The 19,135-nt window shown below is 37.3% G+C and overlaps 1 protein-coding gene across 1 annotated transcript; it reads left to right on the forward strand.

Annotated features, from left to right (window-relative positions):
- The first annotated feature begins 611 nt into the window (after window positions 1-611).
- LOC142230815 (uncharacterized) lies at window positions 612-18,925 on the forward strand. Its single transcript, XM_075301439.1, has 4 exons — window positions 612-1,035; window positions 1,084-2,081; window positions 2,193-2,320; window positions 18,832-18,925. Exons 1-4 carry the CDS (start codon window positions 612-614, stop codon window positions 18,923-18,925), a joined length of 1,644 nt encoding a protein of 547 aa, XP_075157554.1.
- The last annotated feature ends 210 nt before the right edge of the window (window positions 18,926-19,135 follow it).

Raw genomic sequence — 19,135 nt, forward strand, 5'->3', positions numbered from 1 at the left:
CTAGACTCTCAGGGCATAAATCTGATCAGAAAGCCACTGATAAGCCCTTGGAGCAAAAGACGGCACTTGCAGCACATTGCACTTTAACAGGACACAAACCAAACTTTAAGGACGTAGATATTTTGACGCAAGAAACCAATTATAAAAGGAGATTTACTCTGGAGATGCTACATATTATAAATGTACCTGCAGAAAGACGAATGAATTTTAAGACTGATACGGACCATTGTGCACATATTTATAGAAATATTGTACAAAAATATAGAAAGACAGATTAGCTTTTAGTTGTAAATATACTCCCTTGTAAAGAAGTTCACTGTTCTTTAAATTTAAATGTAATTATCTGTGTTTTTCATGTAATGATATATTTTTTTTTGTTAATGTGTTAAATGTTTTTTCTTTTTGTTTAAAGTAATTTCCCTGAAGACGAGCATCGGAGATGTCTCGAAATATTGGAAAATTTTAAATATAAAAATACAACTCAAAAAACAACAACATCTGTTTTTATTCACATGACCTCAAGCCGAACTAAGCAAATATAATTAAAAGTTTAAAGGTCAACTAATTAAAACAACAAAATACACGGAAGGCACACCGCAATAATTTTCAAAATGAAACTTTACAAAAACATTAAACATAAATATAACACAGAAACGAAAAATATAATCAAACAATATTCCAAAAGTAACAGGCAAGCAGCATCCCTAAAGGCATCAACCACTTTTCTAATAAAATGCAAACAAGCAGGTATTATACCAAAATTCATCACTAATACAACAACACATACTTATAACATCTTCAATACTAACAACTTGCCGCCAAAATTCAAACGAGAATTAGAAAAGCATAACTATAACTTTCACACTAAAGTATTGAATCTCATCATACAATACAAACACATGCAAATACACAAAAATACAATAATGATTTCTAATGCTAAAGATAAACTAAGCAAAGTCATGAGCACGAATGACTACAACAAATTCATTGAGAGTGAAAATACTCTCAGAATATCACACAACTATAAAATTAAAAGTACTCACATTAAAAAACTAAACGCATTAAAACAACAACAACAAGTAGAGCTTGGCATGAACAACAAAACAAGTTGGTTTGAGAACCTCACAAATAAAACCATACCAACTAATGTTAAATGGCTGCTTTCTCTAGGACCCAAGTTTTCTCTTCCGACAACAACAACTTCCTTTCCGTTGTTCAATGTTATAGCTGAAGGCGATGAGTGCATACAAACATTAGACAATAAAGAAGAACAAGAGAACGCGAGAGTACGTTTAGCTTCTCTTATAGATGACCACATACAAAAGACTAAACCAAATAAGAAAGAGAAATTTATACTTGACACAGTGGGGGAGGCACGGAAATATCTAAAGGAAAATAAAGATTTACTTATTCTAACTGCTGATAAAGGGGGAAAAACCGTAGCGATGTATAAAGACGATTATGAAATAAAGATGAAAAATATTTTAAGAGATATTTGTACATATAGACGCTTAAAAAGAGATCCGACATCAACACTACAAACCAAAAATAACAAACTGGTGGAAAAATTATTCAGAATGAACATCATTGACACCAACGAAAAATTAAAATTGATATGTAAAACTGCTAACGCCCCTCGAATTTATGGACTTCCGAAGATACATAAGGAAGGAGTCCCTGTAAGACCGATATGTTCTTCAATAAATTCCCCCTCTTATGAACTATCAAAATATATTGTAAATATTTTGAAAAATTTGACGAAAGATTCCAAATATAATGTAAAGGACGCAATTGAATTTAAGAATAAAACCAGTAATATTAAGATTGAGGACAATGAAACAATGATCTCGTTTGACGTAGTATCTCTTTTTCCAAGCATTCCAGTAAATTTGGCGATTAAGATTATAAAAGAAAAATGGGACGAAATAAAGGACTATACGAAGATACCGATGGATATTTTTATAGAAATGTTAACTTTTTGTATAAAGGACTCAAGATATTTTGTATATGATGACAAGGTGTATGAGCAACGTAAAGGAATGCCAATGGGATCACCAGCTTCACCTATTATCGCCGATATTGTAATGGAAGTACTCTTGGACTCAGTATTGGAAAAATTGACTATTAAACCAAAAATAATGACAAAATATGTAGATGATCTGTTCTGTATTTTGAATAAAAATGACGTTCAGGCCACTTTATCAGCTTTAAACGCCTTTGATAGACAAATTCAATTTACGATGGAAACAGAAGAGGACAACAAGTTACCATACTTAGATACCATAATTCTAAAGCACAGAAATGGAATAAAAATTAACTGGTATCAAAAGCCAACAGCCACAGGACGATTGATAAATTTCAACTCCAAACATCCTAGACGAGTTATAATGAATACGGCTACAAATTTTATAAGAAGAGTACACGATATCAGCGACAAAATATTTCATAAGGACAACGAAGATAAGATAAGGACCATATTGCGATTAAATGATTTCCCGAATAAGACGATTGACGACCTAATACAACATGTAAAAGAACAACAAAATATCAAACATGACGAAATTGAACCCAAAAGTTATAAACCCTTGACATATGTCCCCCAATTCTCGGAAAGATTCAAATCATCTAACATGCTAAATAAGGACAAATTTCAAATTGCACAAAGGACTCATAATACAGTAAATCAATTCTTCAGCAAGACAAAATCTAAAATTAAGAAAGAAGACAAGTCAAACGTAGTATATAAGATCAAATGCAATGGAAATGACTCTGATACTTGCCAAAAAGTATATATTGGTACAACGAAAACCAAATTAAAAACTAGACTCTCAGGGCATAAATCTGATCAGAAAGCCACTGATAAGCCCTTGGAGCAAAAGACGGCACTTGCAGCACATTGCACTTTAACAGGACACAAACCAAACTTTAAGGACGTAGATATTTTGACGCAAGAAACCAATTATAAAAGGAGATTTACTCTGGAGATGCTACATATTATAAATGTACCTGCAGAAAGACGAATGAATTTTAAGACTGATACGGACCATTGTGCACATATTTATAGAAATATTGTACAAAAATATAGAAAGACAGATTAGCTTTTAGTTGTAAATATACTCCCTTGTAAAGAAGTTCACTGTTCTTTAAATTTAAATGTAATTATCTGTGTTTTTCATGTAATGATATATTTTTTTTTTTGTTAAAGGCCGGTATGCACCTCTAGCGAAATTTTCGGTAGCAAAAATTTATTTAAGTCTACAACAAAAAAACAGGGCTGTGTACAACAAATTTTCAACCAGCTAATCGCTTTTAAAAATTGTTAATATATGTTCCAAATATTCCTCAAATAAATTGTTTATTATTTACAGACCTTTTAAAACTTGTACGCACACAATGATTGTAATAAATTATATGTTTGCTGCCAAAATATGCTTTTGACAACCCTGTTATTTTCATTAGAGGTGCGTACCAGCTTACGAAATTGAACGCTACCGAAAATTTCGTTAGCATAAATAGCAATGCATATCTTATGGGAATGAAATTTTTCGCTAGAGGTGCATACCGGCCTTAATGTGTTAAATGTTTTTTCTTTTTGTTTAAAGTAATTTCCCTGAAGACGAGCATCGGAGATGTCTCGAAATATTGGAAAATTTTAAATATAAAAATACAACTCAAAAAACAACAACATCTGTTTTTATTCACATGACCTCAAGCCGAACTAAGCAAATATAATTAATTCTCATAAATATAACATTTATACGAATATCACATCACATTTAACATATTTTTGTGCATTAATAAAAGATTGATGTTGAGTTACAAGTTGCAATTTACATGTTGTAGCGTCTATCAGCCAGTGCTTTTATTCCCAATGGAGGCAGCGTGCCTGGAAAAATATCTGAAAAACTATCACTTTATTTCATTTGGAAAGTCAAAAATTGTTCACCAATATACCTTTCACAATTTTAAGCGAAATAACTATGTTTTCAGCACTTCATTATCATTTTTATTTAAATAAATTATAACAAGCTAGTTGTGCTTGGTGTTTCACAAAATATAAAATGGCTCTTGTAACAATAGTGATGGCAAAATACTTTCATGCGAATAGTGATGGCAAAATACTATCACAGTTCGCGATTGTTGCCGTGTCACTTACGAGTGTGTGGTAGCGATGAGGATGAAATGGAACTTTGAAATGCTGGCAGGGCTCTTCATTGCAGCCAAATTTTTTCCCTGCGATCATCCTTTTGAGGTCTGAGAACAAGAAAAAGTCGCTGGGGGCCAGATCTGGAGAATATGGTGGGTGGGAAGCAATTCGAAGCCCAATTCATGAATTTTTGCCATCGTTCTCAATAACTTGTGGCACGGGGCGTTGTCTTGGTGGAACAATACTTTTTTCTTCTTCATATGGGACCGTTTTGCCGCGATTTCGACATTCATACGCTCCAATAACGCCATATAATAGTCACTGTTGATGGTTTTTCCCTTCTCAAGATAATCGATAAAAATTATCCCATGCGCATCATGTTTCATCCATTGTCACATATCGACGGAAAAACTCGGTTGTATTACGAGTTAACAGCTGCAAACACCGCTCAAAATCATCAACACGTTGTTGTTTTTGGTCAAATGTAAGCTCGCGCGGCACCCATTTTGCACAGAGCTTCCGCATATCCAAATATTGATGAATGATATGACCAACATGTTCCTTTGATATCTTTAAGGCCTCTGCTATCTCGATCAACTTCATTTTACGGTCATTCAAAACCATTTTGTGGATTTTTTTGATGTTTTCGTCGGTAACCACCTCTTTCCGACGTCCACTGCGTTCACCGTCCTCCTTGCTCATTTCACCACGCTTGAATTTTGCATACCAATCAATTATTGTTGATTTCCCCTGGGGCGGAGTACGGAAACTCATTATCAAGCCAAGTTTTTGCTTCCACCGTATTTTTCCCCTTCAAAAAACAGTATTTTATCAAAACACGAAATTCCTTTTTTCCATTTTTTTTACAATAACAAAAGTTGCTTCACAAAAGACGCTCTATCTCACAAACTAATTGACTTACAGACGTCAAATTTTGACACGAATCATTTGAAGGTTGGTACTATATCAGACCGGGGACTTATCAGCCAACCTATTATGGGCGTGTTTCCAAAATTAAAACTGCAAAGTAAAAATTCCTATTTTATCAGAAAAACTACAAAACTTAATGCAGAAAGAACACCAGGGAACATAATAGACATCTCTTAATGATTTAATGACTTAAGGTGGGTATTAAGTTCCAGTCTAGCCGTTAAAATTGTCATTTTTATCATCATATAATTATAAATAAACCATATTAGTCATTATGTCTTGTATGGCAATGCAATTTGTAAAGATACGGTACCAATAAAGACACAACAAAATAAAAATAAACACAATTTACTTGAAATAATTTCTTTTGGCATAAATGTTGAATGAAAAGAGTGCAGAAACAGGCCTATTAACCAAATTGAAAATTCTTCATTTTCTTTTCTTTTTTAAGGCCGGTATGCACCTCTAGCGAAATTTTCGGTAGCAAAAATTTATTTAAGTCTACAACAACAAAAACAGGGCTGTGAACACAAATTTTAAACCAGCTAATCGCTTTTAAAAATTGTTAATATATGTTCCAAATATTCCTCAAATAAATTGTTTATTATTTACAGACCTTTTAAAACATATACGCACACAACGATTGTAATAAATTAAATCTTTGCTGCCAAAATATGCTTTTGACAACCCTGTTATTTTCATTAGAGGTGCGTACCAGCTTTCGAAATTGAACGCTACCGAAAATTTCGTTAGCATAAATAGCAATGCATTTCTTATGGGAATGAAATTTTTCGCTAGAGGTGCATACCGGCCTTTAGATTCGTAACATCATACCCATTTTTTTCCAACTCTCTCATACATGTATAGACATCTTGTTAATTCAGATAATCTTTGATCATACAGTTTGCGTCGGCGTCACCCAGTTCAGTTCTCTGCCGGCCTTATGAAACGTAAGAAAAATATTGTTACGAATTTGATAATTATAGATTTAAGTTTATTTAAATTAGTTTCCGTTAATTTAAATTTCAAATTGTAACGATAAAATTTCGTTATAACTTGTTGGAATCATCTATTCATTTTCTAGCACTTTCCTGAATTTCTTTTATGTTCTTTTGTTTGCTTATTTTCATGTAAGTTCTCACTCTCTTTGATAACAACCCCTTTGCTTTGTTATTTTGCATTCTCATTTCATCTCATTGTATATTGTCATTGTTTTTGTTCTTGTAGTAATGCGAGCGTATATCTATGTGAGTGTGTATGTGTTTAGCAGCCACCAGATGAATGACTTAATGGTCGTAGATCCTTCCAGCATTGTCTAAGAATGTTCTGGCGTTGCCAGAATATTGTAGTGCTACCAGAATGTTCTCGTATTGCCACACCGTCATATATAAAAGCGCTCGCATGCTGCTAACGAGTCAGTCTTAATTAAAGCGTCAAACGAATAACTTCAGTGTGAACGAATTGTAAAGTGTGAAGTCATAGTAAATAAATTGTAGATTGTCGTTATTTAAAAGAACTGTGTTTTAATTGTCGGGTAATTAAAAACGCCTAAATATAAAAACGTAACAATTGGTGTCGGAAGTGAAATAACGAAAAAAAAAAATCTACAATGAAGTTTAATGAGCTTCGAGTGGAAGACTGTAAAAAGGAATTGAGCAAACTGGAGCTGCCGACAACAGGCAATAAGGCCCAGCTTCAAAAGCGTCTACTGGAAGAGTTTGAACGGCGTAATATGGACATTGCGACGCATGAGTTTGATTATAAGGAAGACATTGATGAATCAATACTCGTCAATACAAGCACTGTAGAAACTCCATCTGTGGCTTCGAATGTTGTGGATTACACATCAATGCTCAATGCTTTGAGCAAAATGATGGAAGAAAATTCTAGAAAAATGGAAGAAAATTCTAGAAAAATGGAAGAAAATTCTAGAAAATTGCTGAAGGAAAATGCCCTACAAATGGAAGCAAATTCTAGAAAAATGGAAGAAAATTCTAGAAAATTGGAAGAAAAATTCGACGAAAATTCTAGAATGGTCAACGAAAAATTACAACAAATTTCTGAAGGCATGGAGAAACGTGTGGACCATATAGAAAATCAAATTGTGGAATTGGATAAGAAAGTTCTTTCCGTGGATGAGAAAATTATGGTTCATGATGAGAAGTTTCTGCACATCGAGAAAAAAATGTCAGAGCTGGAAATTAAAGGTGGTCCAGTGCGCGTCATCGAGGGCTCAAAAATCAAAACTCCTGTTTTCGATGGCTCAACGTCATTTGATGTCTTCAAATTCCAATTCGAAATGGTTGCTTCTAGAAATTTGTGGAATGACGATGATAAAGCAATTGAACTTCTATTGGCATTAAAGGGCAATGCTGCTGATGTGATACAAAGCATTCCCGCTGTTTCTAGAAATAACTATAATGTAGTAATAGCGGCGCTTCAACGCAAGTATGGTGGAGAGCACAAGCAAGACATCTTTAGAATGGAATTAAGAGGTAGAGTCCAGAAATCAAACGAGACTCTACAAGACTTTGCAACAGAAGTTGAGCGGTTGGTGCTACTGACATACCCAGGAGAGAGTCACCCACTTGTGGACCGCATCAAAATTGAGACCTTTGTGAATGGAATTCGAGACCCAGATATAAAATGTGCAACATATGCGTCACAAAAGGCTACATTCGCTGAAACAGTAACATTCGCACTTGCACAGGAGACTGCGAGATTGCTAGCGCGGCCTCAAATTCACAAGGTACGTAAAGTAGAGACAGAGTGTGATGAATCAAAGTCCGTTATTGAGTCGATGAAAGAGGCCATGAAGCAGGCAATGCAAGAAATGAAGCAAGAAGCAAATAAATCCCGGATCAAATGCTATAACTGTGATAAGCCGGGACATCTAGCTCGAGAATGCAAAGCACGACGCAAACGGTCAAGGTCCACATCACCATCTCCATTAAACAATAGCCATAAGAAGGTGACCACACAGTCAAGTGAGTCACCTTTAAACTAAATCGAGCTAGTTCAGCGGGGCAAGAGCTGGCTCCCACAGACGATGGCCCCACCATCTCCATAGCAATAGTTCAACAGAAAAATAACAATTTAACTATTGCGGGTGTTATTAATGGCGACAAGCGTACTTTGACGTTGGATACTGGTGCATCAAAGTCTATCATTAGATCTGATTTAGTAAAAGGAAAAGTTACACCACTGATTGGAGTCAAGCTACGCACGGCTACAGGGGAACCCGCAACCGTATATGGAAAGGTCACCGTAAAATTAACTATTGCTAACAAATCCGTTACTTATGATTTCATTGTGGCCGATATAGTAGACGAAGTTATAATTGGAGCGGATTTCATGATTGCTTTTGGTCTCAATTTGGATATGAAGCGTCGTGTAATGACATGGTGCGATGCCGAAATAACGGTAAACGTGGGATACGACGGGAATACACCAGTCAGACGTTTGACAATGAGCCAGTCAGAGTCTATACCACCGAATGCCGAAGCAATTATATGGGTTTCTATGAATGGAGATTGTGAAGTCGGCCAATTGTGGGTTGTTGAACCAGCAGAAAACAAAAGCAACAACATCTTGATAGCAAATGCCCTGGTAACAACGAACGAAGAGAGACTAATACCAGTTCGTGTCTTGAACTTGTCTGACAATCACGAGCACATTGTAAAATTTTCTGACATTGGCAAATGTACACCAGCCGAGGCAATAGTCAATTTGGAAGGCAACTCATCAAAGACACATGGAGCAGTGAGAAAACATCTAGAAGCGTATGTCGAGGCTTGGACACGTCATCTATCGCCGTCAGAGAGAAATAAAGCCAAGCAATTGTTGTGGAAAAACGCCTCTGCTTTTGCTTCTGAAAAGGGAAATCAAGGAAGAACATCTGTAGTGAAACATGAAATTAAAACCGCAGAAGAAAGGCCCATAAAACAGGCACCTCGAAGTGTTCCCCTTGCAAAAAGAGACGAAGTTCAAAAGCTCATAAAGGAAATGGCGGAGAGTGGTGTGATCGAGCCGTCATCAAGTCCTTGGTGTTCCCCAGTTGTGCTGGTCAAAAAGAAAGATGGAAGTACCCGATTCTGCGTGGACTACAGAAAACTGAATGATGTCACCAAAAAGGACAGTTATCCGCTTCCACGCATTGATGACACGTTGGACACACTAGCCGGAACAACATGGTTTTCTACGCTCGATTTGCAGAGTGGATATTGGCAAGTAGAGATCGCCGAGAAAGACAAGGAAAAGACGGCTTTTGGCGTTAATGGCGGTCTCTGGCAATTCAATGTAATGCCGTTCGGGCTCTGCAACGCTCCGGCTACCTTCGAAAGATTGATGGAGCGGGTACTGAAGGGGTTGCACTGGAAATCGTGCTTGATATACTTGGATGACATCATAGTGATGGGCAAAACATTTGACGAGCACCTTAAGAACTTGAAAGACGTTATCCAGCAATTGTCAGCCGCTGGTCTACGCCTTAACGCAAAGAAATGCTCCCTTTTTCAGCGGGAAGTTAAATACCTGGGTCATCATGTGACTGCAGAGGGCATATCCACCGATGAAGACAAAATCCAAGCTGTCAGAGATTGGCCACGACCCCGAAATCTCCACGAATTAAGAAGTTTCCTTGGGTTATGTACATATTACCGACGATTCGTCCCAAACTTCGCCAGCATCGCCGCTAGTCTCCATAAATTGACGCAAAAAGGTCAGAAGTTCCAGTGGAGCGACGAACAGGAGGATTCATTCCAACATTTAAAAGAACTTTTATGTTCAGCTCCTGTTCTGGCGTATCCTATTCCGGGCGAAGAATTTGTTTTGGATACAGATGCTAGCGCGCATGGTATTGGAGGTGTGCTATCCCAACAGATAGACGGCAAGGAGAAGGTCATCGGATATTTCAGCCGAACGTTGTCCAAGCCCGAAAAGAACTACTGTGTAACGCGACGAGAGCTGCTAGCCGTCATAGAGAGTGTAAAACATTATCATAAATATTTGTATGGACAACACTTCTTGCTCAGGACTGATCACTCAGCTCTACGATGGTTGCTCCAATTCAAGAATCCGGAAGCTCAACTGGCACGTTGGATCGAGAGGCTCCAAAGCTATGATTTCAGTGTCGAGCATAGAAAAGGTGGAAAACACGGTAACGCTGACGCTTTGTCACGTCGACCTTGCAGTATAGAATGCAAGCACTGCTCGAAAGCTGAACATAAGGAGGAGATTGTTGATATTCGGCTGTTACACATCGAATCTGGAGTGGACTGGCCAACAGAACAGCGTAAAGATCCCATTTTGAACAAAATTATTTCGGCAAAGGAAGAGAACGAGAAGCCCAGTAAGAAAGACATCGCAGCCGAAAGTCCACTTATGAAATCATACTGGGCTCAATGGGATAGTTTAGTTCTAGTCAATGGATCCCTGCAACGTAAATGGGAAAGCGAAGATGGCAAGAGCAGCCGAAATTTGATCATCGTTCCAGATTCCAAAATAAGAGATGTTTTGGCAGAGTTCCATAATGGTCCCAGTGGAGGTCATCTGGGAATAACCAAAACCGCCGAGAAAGTGAAGCAACGATTCTACTGGGTTGGATGCCAGAAATCAATTGCTGAATGGGTAGCCAATTGCGAGAAGTGCATGAAGGCGAAAGGTCCAACAAGGAAAAGTCGAGGTCCTATGCAAGAGTATAGACCTGGAGCCCCGTTTGAAAGAATAGCAATGGACGTGGCAGGCCCTTTCCCAGTAAGTGATTCTGGAAACCGTTATGTCCTTGTGGTCATGGATTACTTCAGCAAATGGCCGGAGGTGTATGCAATTCCAAACCAAGAGGCAAAAACGATTGTGGATGTGGTCAACAAAAACTGGATATGTCGCTACGGTGTGCCGTCCGAGATTCACTCAGACCAGGGAAGAAATTTTGAATCGGCCATATTCAAAGAGATGTGTGAATCCCTTGGTATCAAGAAAACGAGGACTACGCCATTACATCCACAATCCGATGACATGGTAGAAAGGTTTAATCGCACCCTGGAGGAACATCTTCGAAAAGTGGTGGACAACGGCCAGAGGGACTGGGACGAGCATATACCAAAGTTTTTGCTGTCCTATAGATCTGCCATTCATGATTCCACCTCTCGAACACCGGCCAATGTTCTATTCGGAACTGAGTTGAAGTTGCCTGGAGATCTGATATTCGGCGCTAAACCTTATGAGCTCGCCATGGAAGAAAACAGAAACGACATCCCAAACACTTTCGGAGAAGTTCACGAATCAGTGCGCAACAAAATAAAAATGGTCAGCAACAGAATGAAGGCGAGATACGATCGTGCTGTAAATACTGAGGGCTTCCAAGAAGAAGAATTGGTTCTGCTATTTAACCCGCAACGAAAGAAAGGACTGTGTCCCAAACTGCAAACACAGTGGGAAGGCCCATACAAAGTCATCAAGAAGATCAATGATGTTGTATACCGGATTCAGAAGGACGACAGCCCTAGATCAAAGATGAAAGTTGTACATCTGGAACGATTGGCTCCTTACGGAACAGGTTCTGTGCCTGTTCGGGACGAACAGGCTTAAGCGGGAGGCAGTGTTACGAATTTGATAATTATAGATTTAAGTTTATTTAAATTAGTTTCCGTTAATTTAAATTTCAAATTGTAACGATAAAATTTCGTTATAACTTGTTGGAATCATCTATTCATTTTCTAGCACTTTCCTGAATTTCTTTTATGTTCTTTTGTTTGCTTATTTTCATGTAAGTTCTCACTCTCTTTGATAACAACCCCTTTGCTTTGTTATTTTGCATTCTCATTTCATCTCATTGTATATTGTCATTGTTTTTGTTCTTGTAGTAATGCGAGCGTATATCTATGTGAGTGTGTATGTGTTTAGCAGCCACCAGATGAATGACTTAATGGTCGTAGATCCTTCCAGCATTGTCTAAGAATGTTCTGGCGTTGCCAGAATATTGTAGTGCTACCAGAATGTTCTCGTATTGCCACACCGTCATATATAAAAGCGCTCGCATGCTGCTAACGAGTCAGTCTTAATTAAAGCGTCAAACGAATAACTTCAGTGTGAACGAATTGTAAAGTGTGAAGTCATAGTAAATAAATTGTAGATTGTCGTTATTTAAAAGAACTGTGTTTTAATTGTCGGGTAATTAAAAACGCCTAAATATAAAAACGTAACAATATGATTTAGAACCTACTTTGTAGTAACAAATGCATTGTGCGACATCTATACGGTTGACATTTGTTGTTTTTGTAGAAGAGAAATTTTCGTCCTCTTGTTTTCTTAATACTCTCTGGTATCGCTATCGAATATATTGATGTTTATCTTCTCATCGGTATGGCGAACCCTATATCTCGTGAAAGTAGGACAGTGACATAGGATGTGCTCCAAGTATCCTAATCACAACACGCCCTACATATATACAGATTAGGGTTGCCATTCGGTATTTATTCCGTCCCGAAATCCCGTGATTTGAATACCGGGATTCAGAAAAAATAATTGAAATTTGTTAAATTTGCAGCTTTTTAGGATTTTTATTAATAAATTGGTGTCTTTATTCAGTATAAACTACCCTTAATGCGCTTTACGGATTATCAGTTATTCCGGACGGAATTTCGGTGTTTGTAAAGAATCTTACAGTGTGTCGGATCGATACGACTTGTCGGCGATGACTATATAATCGGTAAATGTGTTATCGATCCCATAAACATGCAGCAGTATCGATTATGTCATCGGACTTAACTTATAATGTGCACAATATATGGGATATGTTCGACACTGGCACTGTCGTCCGGAATAACTGATAGTCTGTAAAGCGCATTATAAATACGTACTCAGATGGCGAATCATTGGACTCGGATACACTTTCCCTCCGATGACAACTGTTATAAATTGGTTTAACGGGTTTCAACGTGGTCCCATGTAAATTTTTGATGAGCCTTATCCAAGCCTACCAAATCTAACCACTATACTGGACAAATTGACAAAAATCCACGATCCTATATTGGTTCAGTCGATTGGAAATTTCATCATGAAAAGGTTGTCGGCGCAATCCAAGAGAACCTAGCGTGCCGGATACTAAGGAACAATAAAATATAGGACCGTTCCGGCAAACGTACTCCGAAGAAAGCCAAGATTAGTTTTTCGGTCGGACTTTCGGGGAACATGGTATGACAACCACATAACAGGTTGGTTGATAAGTCCCCGATCTTACACAGAGATGGCGTCGCTAGTATTAAATGCATATTATTTTTATATAGTACCGACCTTCAAATGATTCGTGTCAAAATTTGAAGTCTGTAAGTCAATTAGTTTGTGAGATAGAGAAATTAGTTTGATAGAAATGAATTTGATCGATATAGCAGAGGCCTTAAACATATCAAAGGAACGTGTTGGTCATATCATTCATCAATATTTGGATATGCGGAAGCTCTGTACAAAATATGAGCTCGCGCGGCACCCGAGCTCACATTTGACCAAAAACAACAACGTGTTGATGATTCTGAGCGGTGTTTGCAGCTCTGTACAAAATGTGAGCTCGCGCGGCACCCGAGCTCACATTTGACCAAAAACAACACCGTGTTGATGATTCTGAGCGGTGTTTGCAGCTGTTAACTCGTAATACACCCGAGTTTTTCCGTTGACATGTGACAATGGATGAAACATGGCTCCGTCACTACACTCCTAAGTCCAATCGACAGTCGGCTGAGTGGACAGTGACCGGTGAACCGTCTCCGAAGCGTGGAAAGACGCAAAAGTCCGCTGGCAAAGTAATGGTCTCTGTTTTTTGGGATGCGCATGGAATAATTTTTATCGATTTTCTTGAGAAGGGAAAAACCATCAACAGTGACTATTATATGGCGTTATTGGAGCGTTTGAAGGTCGAAATCGCGGCAAAACGGCCCCATATGGAGAAGAAAAAAGTGTTGTTCCACCAAGATAACGCACCGTGCCACAAGTCATTGAGAACGATGGCAAAAATTCATGAATTGGGCTTCGAATTGCTTCCCCACCCACCGTATTCTCCAGATCTGGCCCCAGCGACTTTTTCTTGTTCTCAGACCTCAAAAGGATGCTCGCAGGGAAAACATTTGGTTGCAATGAAGAGGTGATCGCCGAAACTGAGGCCTATTTTGAGGCAAAACCGAAAGAGTACTACCAAAATGGTATCAAAAAATTGGAAGGTCGTTATAATCGTTGTATCGCTCTTGAAGGGAACTATGTTGAATAATAAAAAGGAATTTTGACAAAAAAAAAATGTGTTTTTCTTTGTTAGTCCGGGGACTTATCAGCCAACTTGTTAAATGTACAATCCTGAACTATTCGACGAAGAAATATGGGCTGTACTGTGCAGTCATCATAATTATCTCTTATAAAACTAGCTGGGAAAATTTTGAGTCGGTTTCTGCCACGGAGGCTTATTTTGTAGAACACATATTTTTCAGTGAGTTTTATTACCATCTCGATCAGGAATCTAGTATTTGAATGATATCAGGTCATGGCCGAGTTTTTATTTCCTTAAACTAGAAAGATTTTAGTTTTGAAATTCAATTTTAGTTGTGTAGACTAAGGTAAGGTAATTGATTGGATGATTTTATGGTGAACTTCGATCGTTGTTTCTAGGTGAAAGGAACTGATGTCCAATTTCGCCACCATTCTCCACAAGAGGTGCTGCCATATGCATATATCTGTTTTGCACGGATGTAAAGGATCCTTACCTCTCCTATCGGGAGTCATTGTGTGATTTGCCTTTATTGGCCACTAGAGGCATTGCCGTAAACATTAGCTATTGGTTCATGATGATACTGGGAACATTTTTTATCGGTGCTAATGTAACCTGCATTTTTACTGGTAAAAAGAAACGGATTTTAATCTTTTCCGGCAGAGGTGGACAATGGAAGTGGGACCGTATATGTAAATTCTTTTGTTCTACTCTGACCGGGAATCGTGGCATTTGCCACGTAAAACATACGCAGCGCGACCGGCTTACCAAAGCCATATTTTCGTTGTTAATTGGCGGAAGAGACTGTTGTGTGAATTTAATCACTAGTCTCCACTACAAGTTGTAAGCTATATATCTTCCCTTAACGTTGTGTAACTTATCTTCGGAGCATTGTTTCATCACTGCTTATATTATCCGAATCAAATGTGGTTAATTGATGAAGGGGAGTTTTGTCACTATTCTCTACTAGAGGCGCTGCTGCGTATTTTAGGTGAGGAAGCTGTGTATCTCATCTCTTTGTTATTCTTGTCTTTTATAAAATGAAATTGCGACCGTTTGTAAATTGAACAAGTGCATATTTGCCAGTGCCACACGATTGGGAATCGAACCCGGTACCTTTTTCGGAGTTCCAATTGATTAGTAAGTGTAATCTGTGTGTTTGTCGCCCTTTTGCTTCTTACGCTGTTGTTTGTACCCAGCTTTGGTTATAAACGGGATTTGGTTATAAATGAGACCGGCTACTCTGCTATCAATTCCGGATAATTAGAAGTTGAGCCGGCTGCACTTGCATGATCTTAGTTGGTTCAAAACGACCGATGTCTTTCCGGAATTGTCTCTTTCATACTCTTAGAACAGGATTATATTGTACCTCCTCAGCGCATGAACTACAGCATGCTTACGTATTCTCTTCAAGCTTATCTGGTATGCAATCCGATCTATACACCCAGAAAAAAGTGCCTTCGAAACTAAAGGAAAAAATTTTCATCAATATAGTTTATCCATTTTATTTCCATCAAGGTAAATTTTTGTGAAAAATAATAAAATTTACTCGTTTCATTAAAAAAATCCTAAACTGTAAGCAGTTAGGAATAGTTCATTAACTAGAATAAGGCATGGAATTTTACTAATACTATTTTCTTCGCTGGGTATAAGAATTTACTACTGAAAAAGAAAATTTTATTCACCGATAACAAAGCATTCGTAAAAATAAACAAAAACCGAACTAAAACCAAGTTTCCTCAAAATTAGTAAAATTTCTTATAAAATGATAATTGCGACTTCCTTTATAATAGAAAGTTTTTCATACATACGAACAACACTTGACATAGAAAAATATTTTTGTTCATTCGTACTAAGAAGTATGCAATCCTTTCAAAACTTAAGGAAACACACTTGTTAGAATATAGGAAATTTTCCTAAATTTCTATTGTCTACCTGTAATCGATACCTGTCATCGTAATCGATGTGTTTGCGCGTGGGTGTAATCGATATGTTTGCGCGTCGGTTGTTTTTTCTAGTTGGAATCGCGTTGTTTTGGTATACGGAGAGATTGTTAAAAAATAATATGGTAAAATAATATAACAAATAACAAATGAAATATATAAAATATTTGTTATTTTAAATTAGTGAGAAAAATTTTCGTTTTTAAAAATAAATCTATCAATGTTCGTGATAGTGTAAAAGGAAGAAAACACCAGCAGAATAACAACCCTTTCATTTGTCTTCATTTTGGAATCTTCAATTATCAGGTAATATTCAGTGACGCTAACCTTTTGGAACAAAAATGTTTTATGATTTTTTATATTTGTAGGTATTGAAATTGTAAAAGGAGGACAAAATCGTTAGGCAGCAACTTATTAAAAGTGAAAAGTACAAGAAGAAGAAAAAGTGCGTTTTACAGTTGATAATATCACACGGAAATTGGAAATAGTGGAATAATAAACTAATATTTCAAAGAGATTCGATGCTGTTGATTCTTAATAAATATATTCAATATATTAATAAAACATGTCTTTTATTGAAGATAAAGTTGCTTATAGAAATAAATAAAATTGTATTTAAAAACGAAGGTAAGCTGTTCTAATTATGAAGTAAAAGTTTTACCACAAATGTGTAAGATTTGTCCAAATGAATGAAAAAATTTCAATAAAATCATTCCATATATGAATTCAAATTAGTTAAATTTTTTCATTCTGTAGTATAGTGGTACATAAATATAGGAAAATGTTAACTAATATATGGAATACATTATTCCTAATTTCTACGAAAATCACATCGTTCAAACAAATAAAAATGTCTTTGGCGCTATACGAAGTTCAACTTTCTTCACAATGAGTTCATTTTAACTTAAAGAAGGGGTCACTTTTTTCTGGGTGTAGGGCATAGTTGTAGACGTAGCCATGAATTCCTTAAATCGGATATATTATGGACGCTTTTTGTATATTTGCTTGCAAATTTATTCGTATCTAGATCATCCAGCAGGGTAGCCAGGGTAGGATAGTAGAGGAAGTTCTTAAGATTATGCTTTGTCGGCGGAAATTCCTGGTACTTTGATTTGTATATTTTTAGTTTTTGGGACAAATGTTCCATGTTTATTTCAAAATAAGGAGGAAGGCAATATTAGCCACCACGACCACGCTCACAAGCATCCTTTTATGAATTTTTGTCCACAAGTTGATTGGATAGCCTATCTGAATCGAATCTGAGATATTGGTATAGACTTTATCTTTCTCATGGCCCCAGTGGAAGATGTCGTTAGGTGCTCTCGGTGGCACGTACCGTCGTCTTCTTGAAATTATATTTCGTCCAGATCAATACCATTAAATTCCGATCATGAAAACATAAGTCTTCCAATGGCAGAACATACTAAAAAGGGCACCAAACAGTCACGCGTCGAGGATTGAGAGACTTCTCAAAAAAACTTGGATTTTCAAGCATACAATCCGCAAAGTCGGGACATTTATCGACCTGCCTGAGTCCTTTGTTTTAACTGAATTTTAATATCCTTATGACCCAGGTTTTACGCAAAATATTGTGTAGGAACATATGTGGAATGTCACAATCCAAAGAACGACAAAGAATGGATAAACCCCTGCGGTTTCTACAACACTTTGGGCTACAGCAGCAATATTCACAGTTTTTATACTTCACATTATTAACTTGTCCCAAAATCTCTTGAGGAGCGTGTGTGGAATGCCACAATCCAAAGAACGACAAAGAATGGATAAACCCTTGGGATTTCTTCAACACTTTGGGCTACAGCAGCAATATTCGCAGTTTTTATACTTCACATTATTAACTTGTCCCAAAAGCTCTTGAGGAGCGTGTGTGGAATGCCACAATCCAAAGAACGACAAAGAATGGATAAACCCTTGGGATTTCTTCAACACTTTGGGCTACAGCAGCAATATTCGCAGTTTTTATACTTCACATTATTAACTTGTCCCAAAAGCTCTTGAGTTTTTCCACCAAATTTTGTGTATAGTGGTCCGACAAGATGTTTCATGATGATCCAAAAACTTTTAATTTTGCGACTGTGAGTAAGATTTCACCATTTTAACAATTTCAATGTGTTGTTGTTGTATTTGCAGCAACTTGGAAGTTAATCATTGAGTTGTTGTAACTTCTCCCCAGCTTCGGTGTATATATATACCGATATATGGCTTGTTACTGGACGAGTTTGATCCTTTTGTTGATTGTGGCATTATGATAGGTCGTATGCTTCATTTTAATGATCATATTAGTACGATGGTGTATACGGCATTTAGGGTTCTAGGATTCATAATGCCTTGGGTAAAGGAGTTTTCGGACTCTTATTTTACCAAGAGCCTTTTTAGACTCGTCCTGGAGTACGACTTTATTCTTCCTCCATACACTGCTAGATTGATTTATCAAATAATAAGAGCCCACTGACGTTGTAGAGCTCTACGATGATGCATAGGTTAGTTAGTGGTAATGTTCCAAGCTCAGAATTGTTATCTAGGATTAGATTAAGTATCCCTTTCAGGTCTTCTAGGAATTACCAGTTCCTTTTCATTGATTATCAAGGTTCGAATTATGCATCAGTATGTGCATTGATTTTAATACAATCTGCCATCTAGTTTATAACAACTTAAGTATTGATGTGATAGAGTCCAGAATTTTAGCATATTTGGATATCTAACACATTTCTTGTTGGTGATGCTAGTATTTAGTCTTGTAAAGTAATATGTCCGGCTGATGAGTCCTTCTTTGTATCTGATCCCTCCGCCTCCACCTACCACGGTCCGGCTCATGGTGTGTACGCTGTCCCTACGCTACGGAGATGGGGC

Source organism: Haematobia irritans, chromosome 3, assembly GCF_050003625.1.
Source record: "Haematobia irritans isolate KBUSLIRL chromosome 3, ASM5000362v1, whole genome shotgun sequence".
NCBI classification, from domain to species: Eukaryota; Metazoa; Arthropoda; class Insecta; order Diptera; family Muscidae; genus Haematobia; species Haematobia irritans.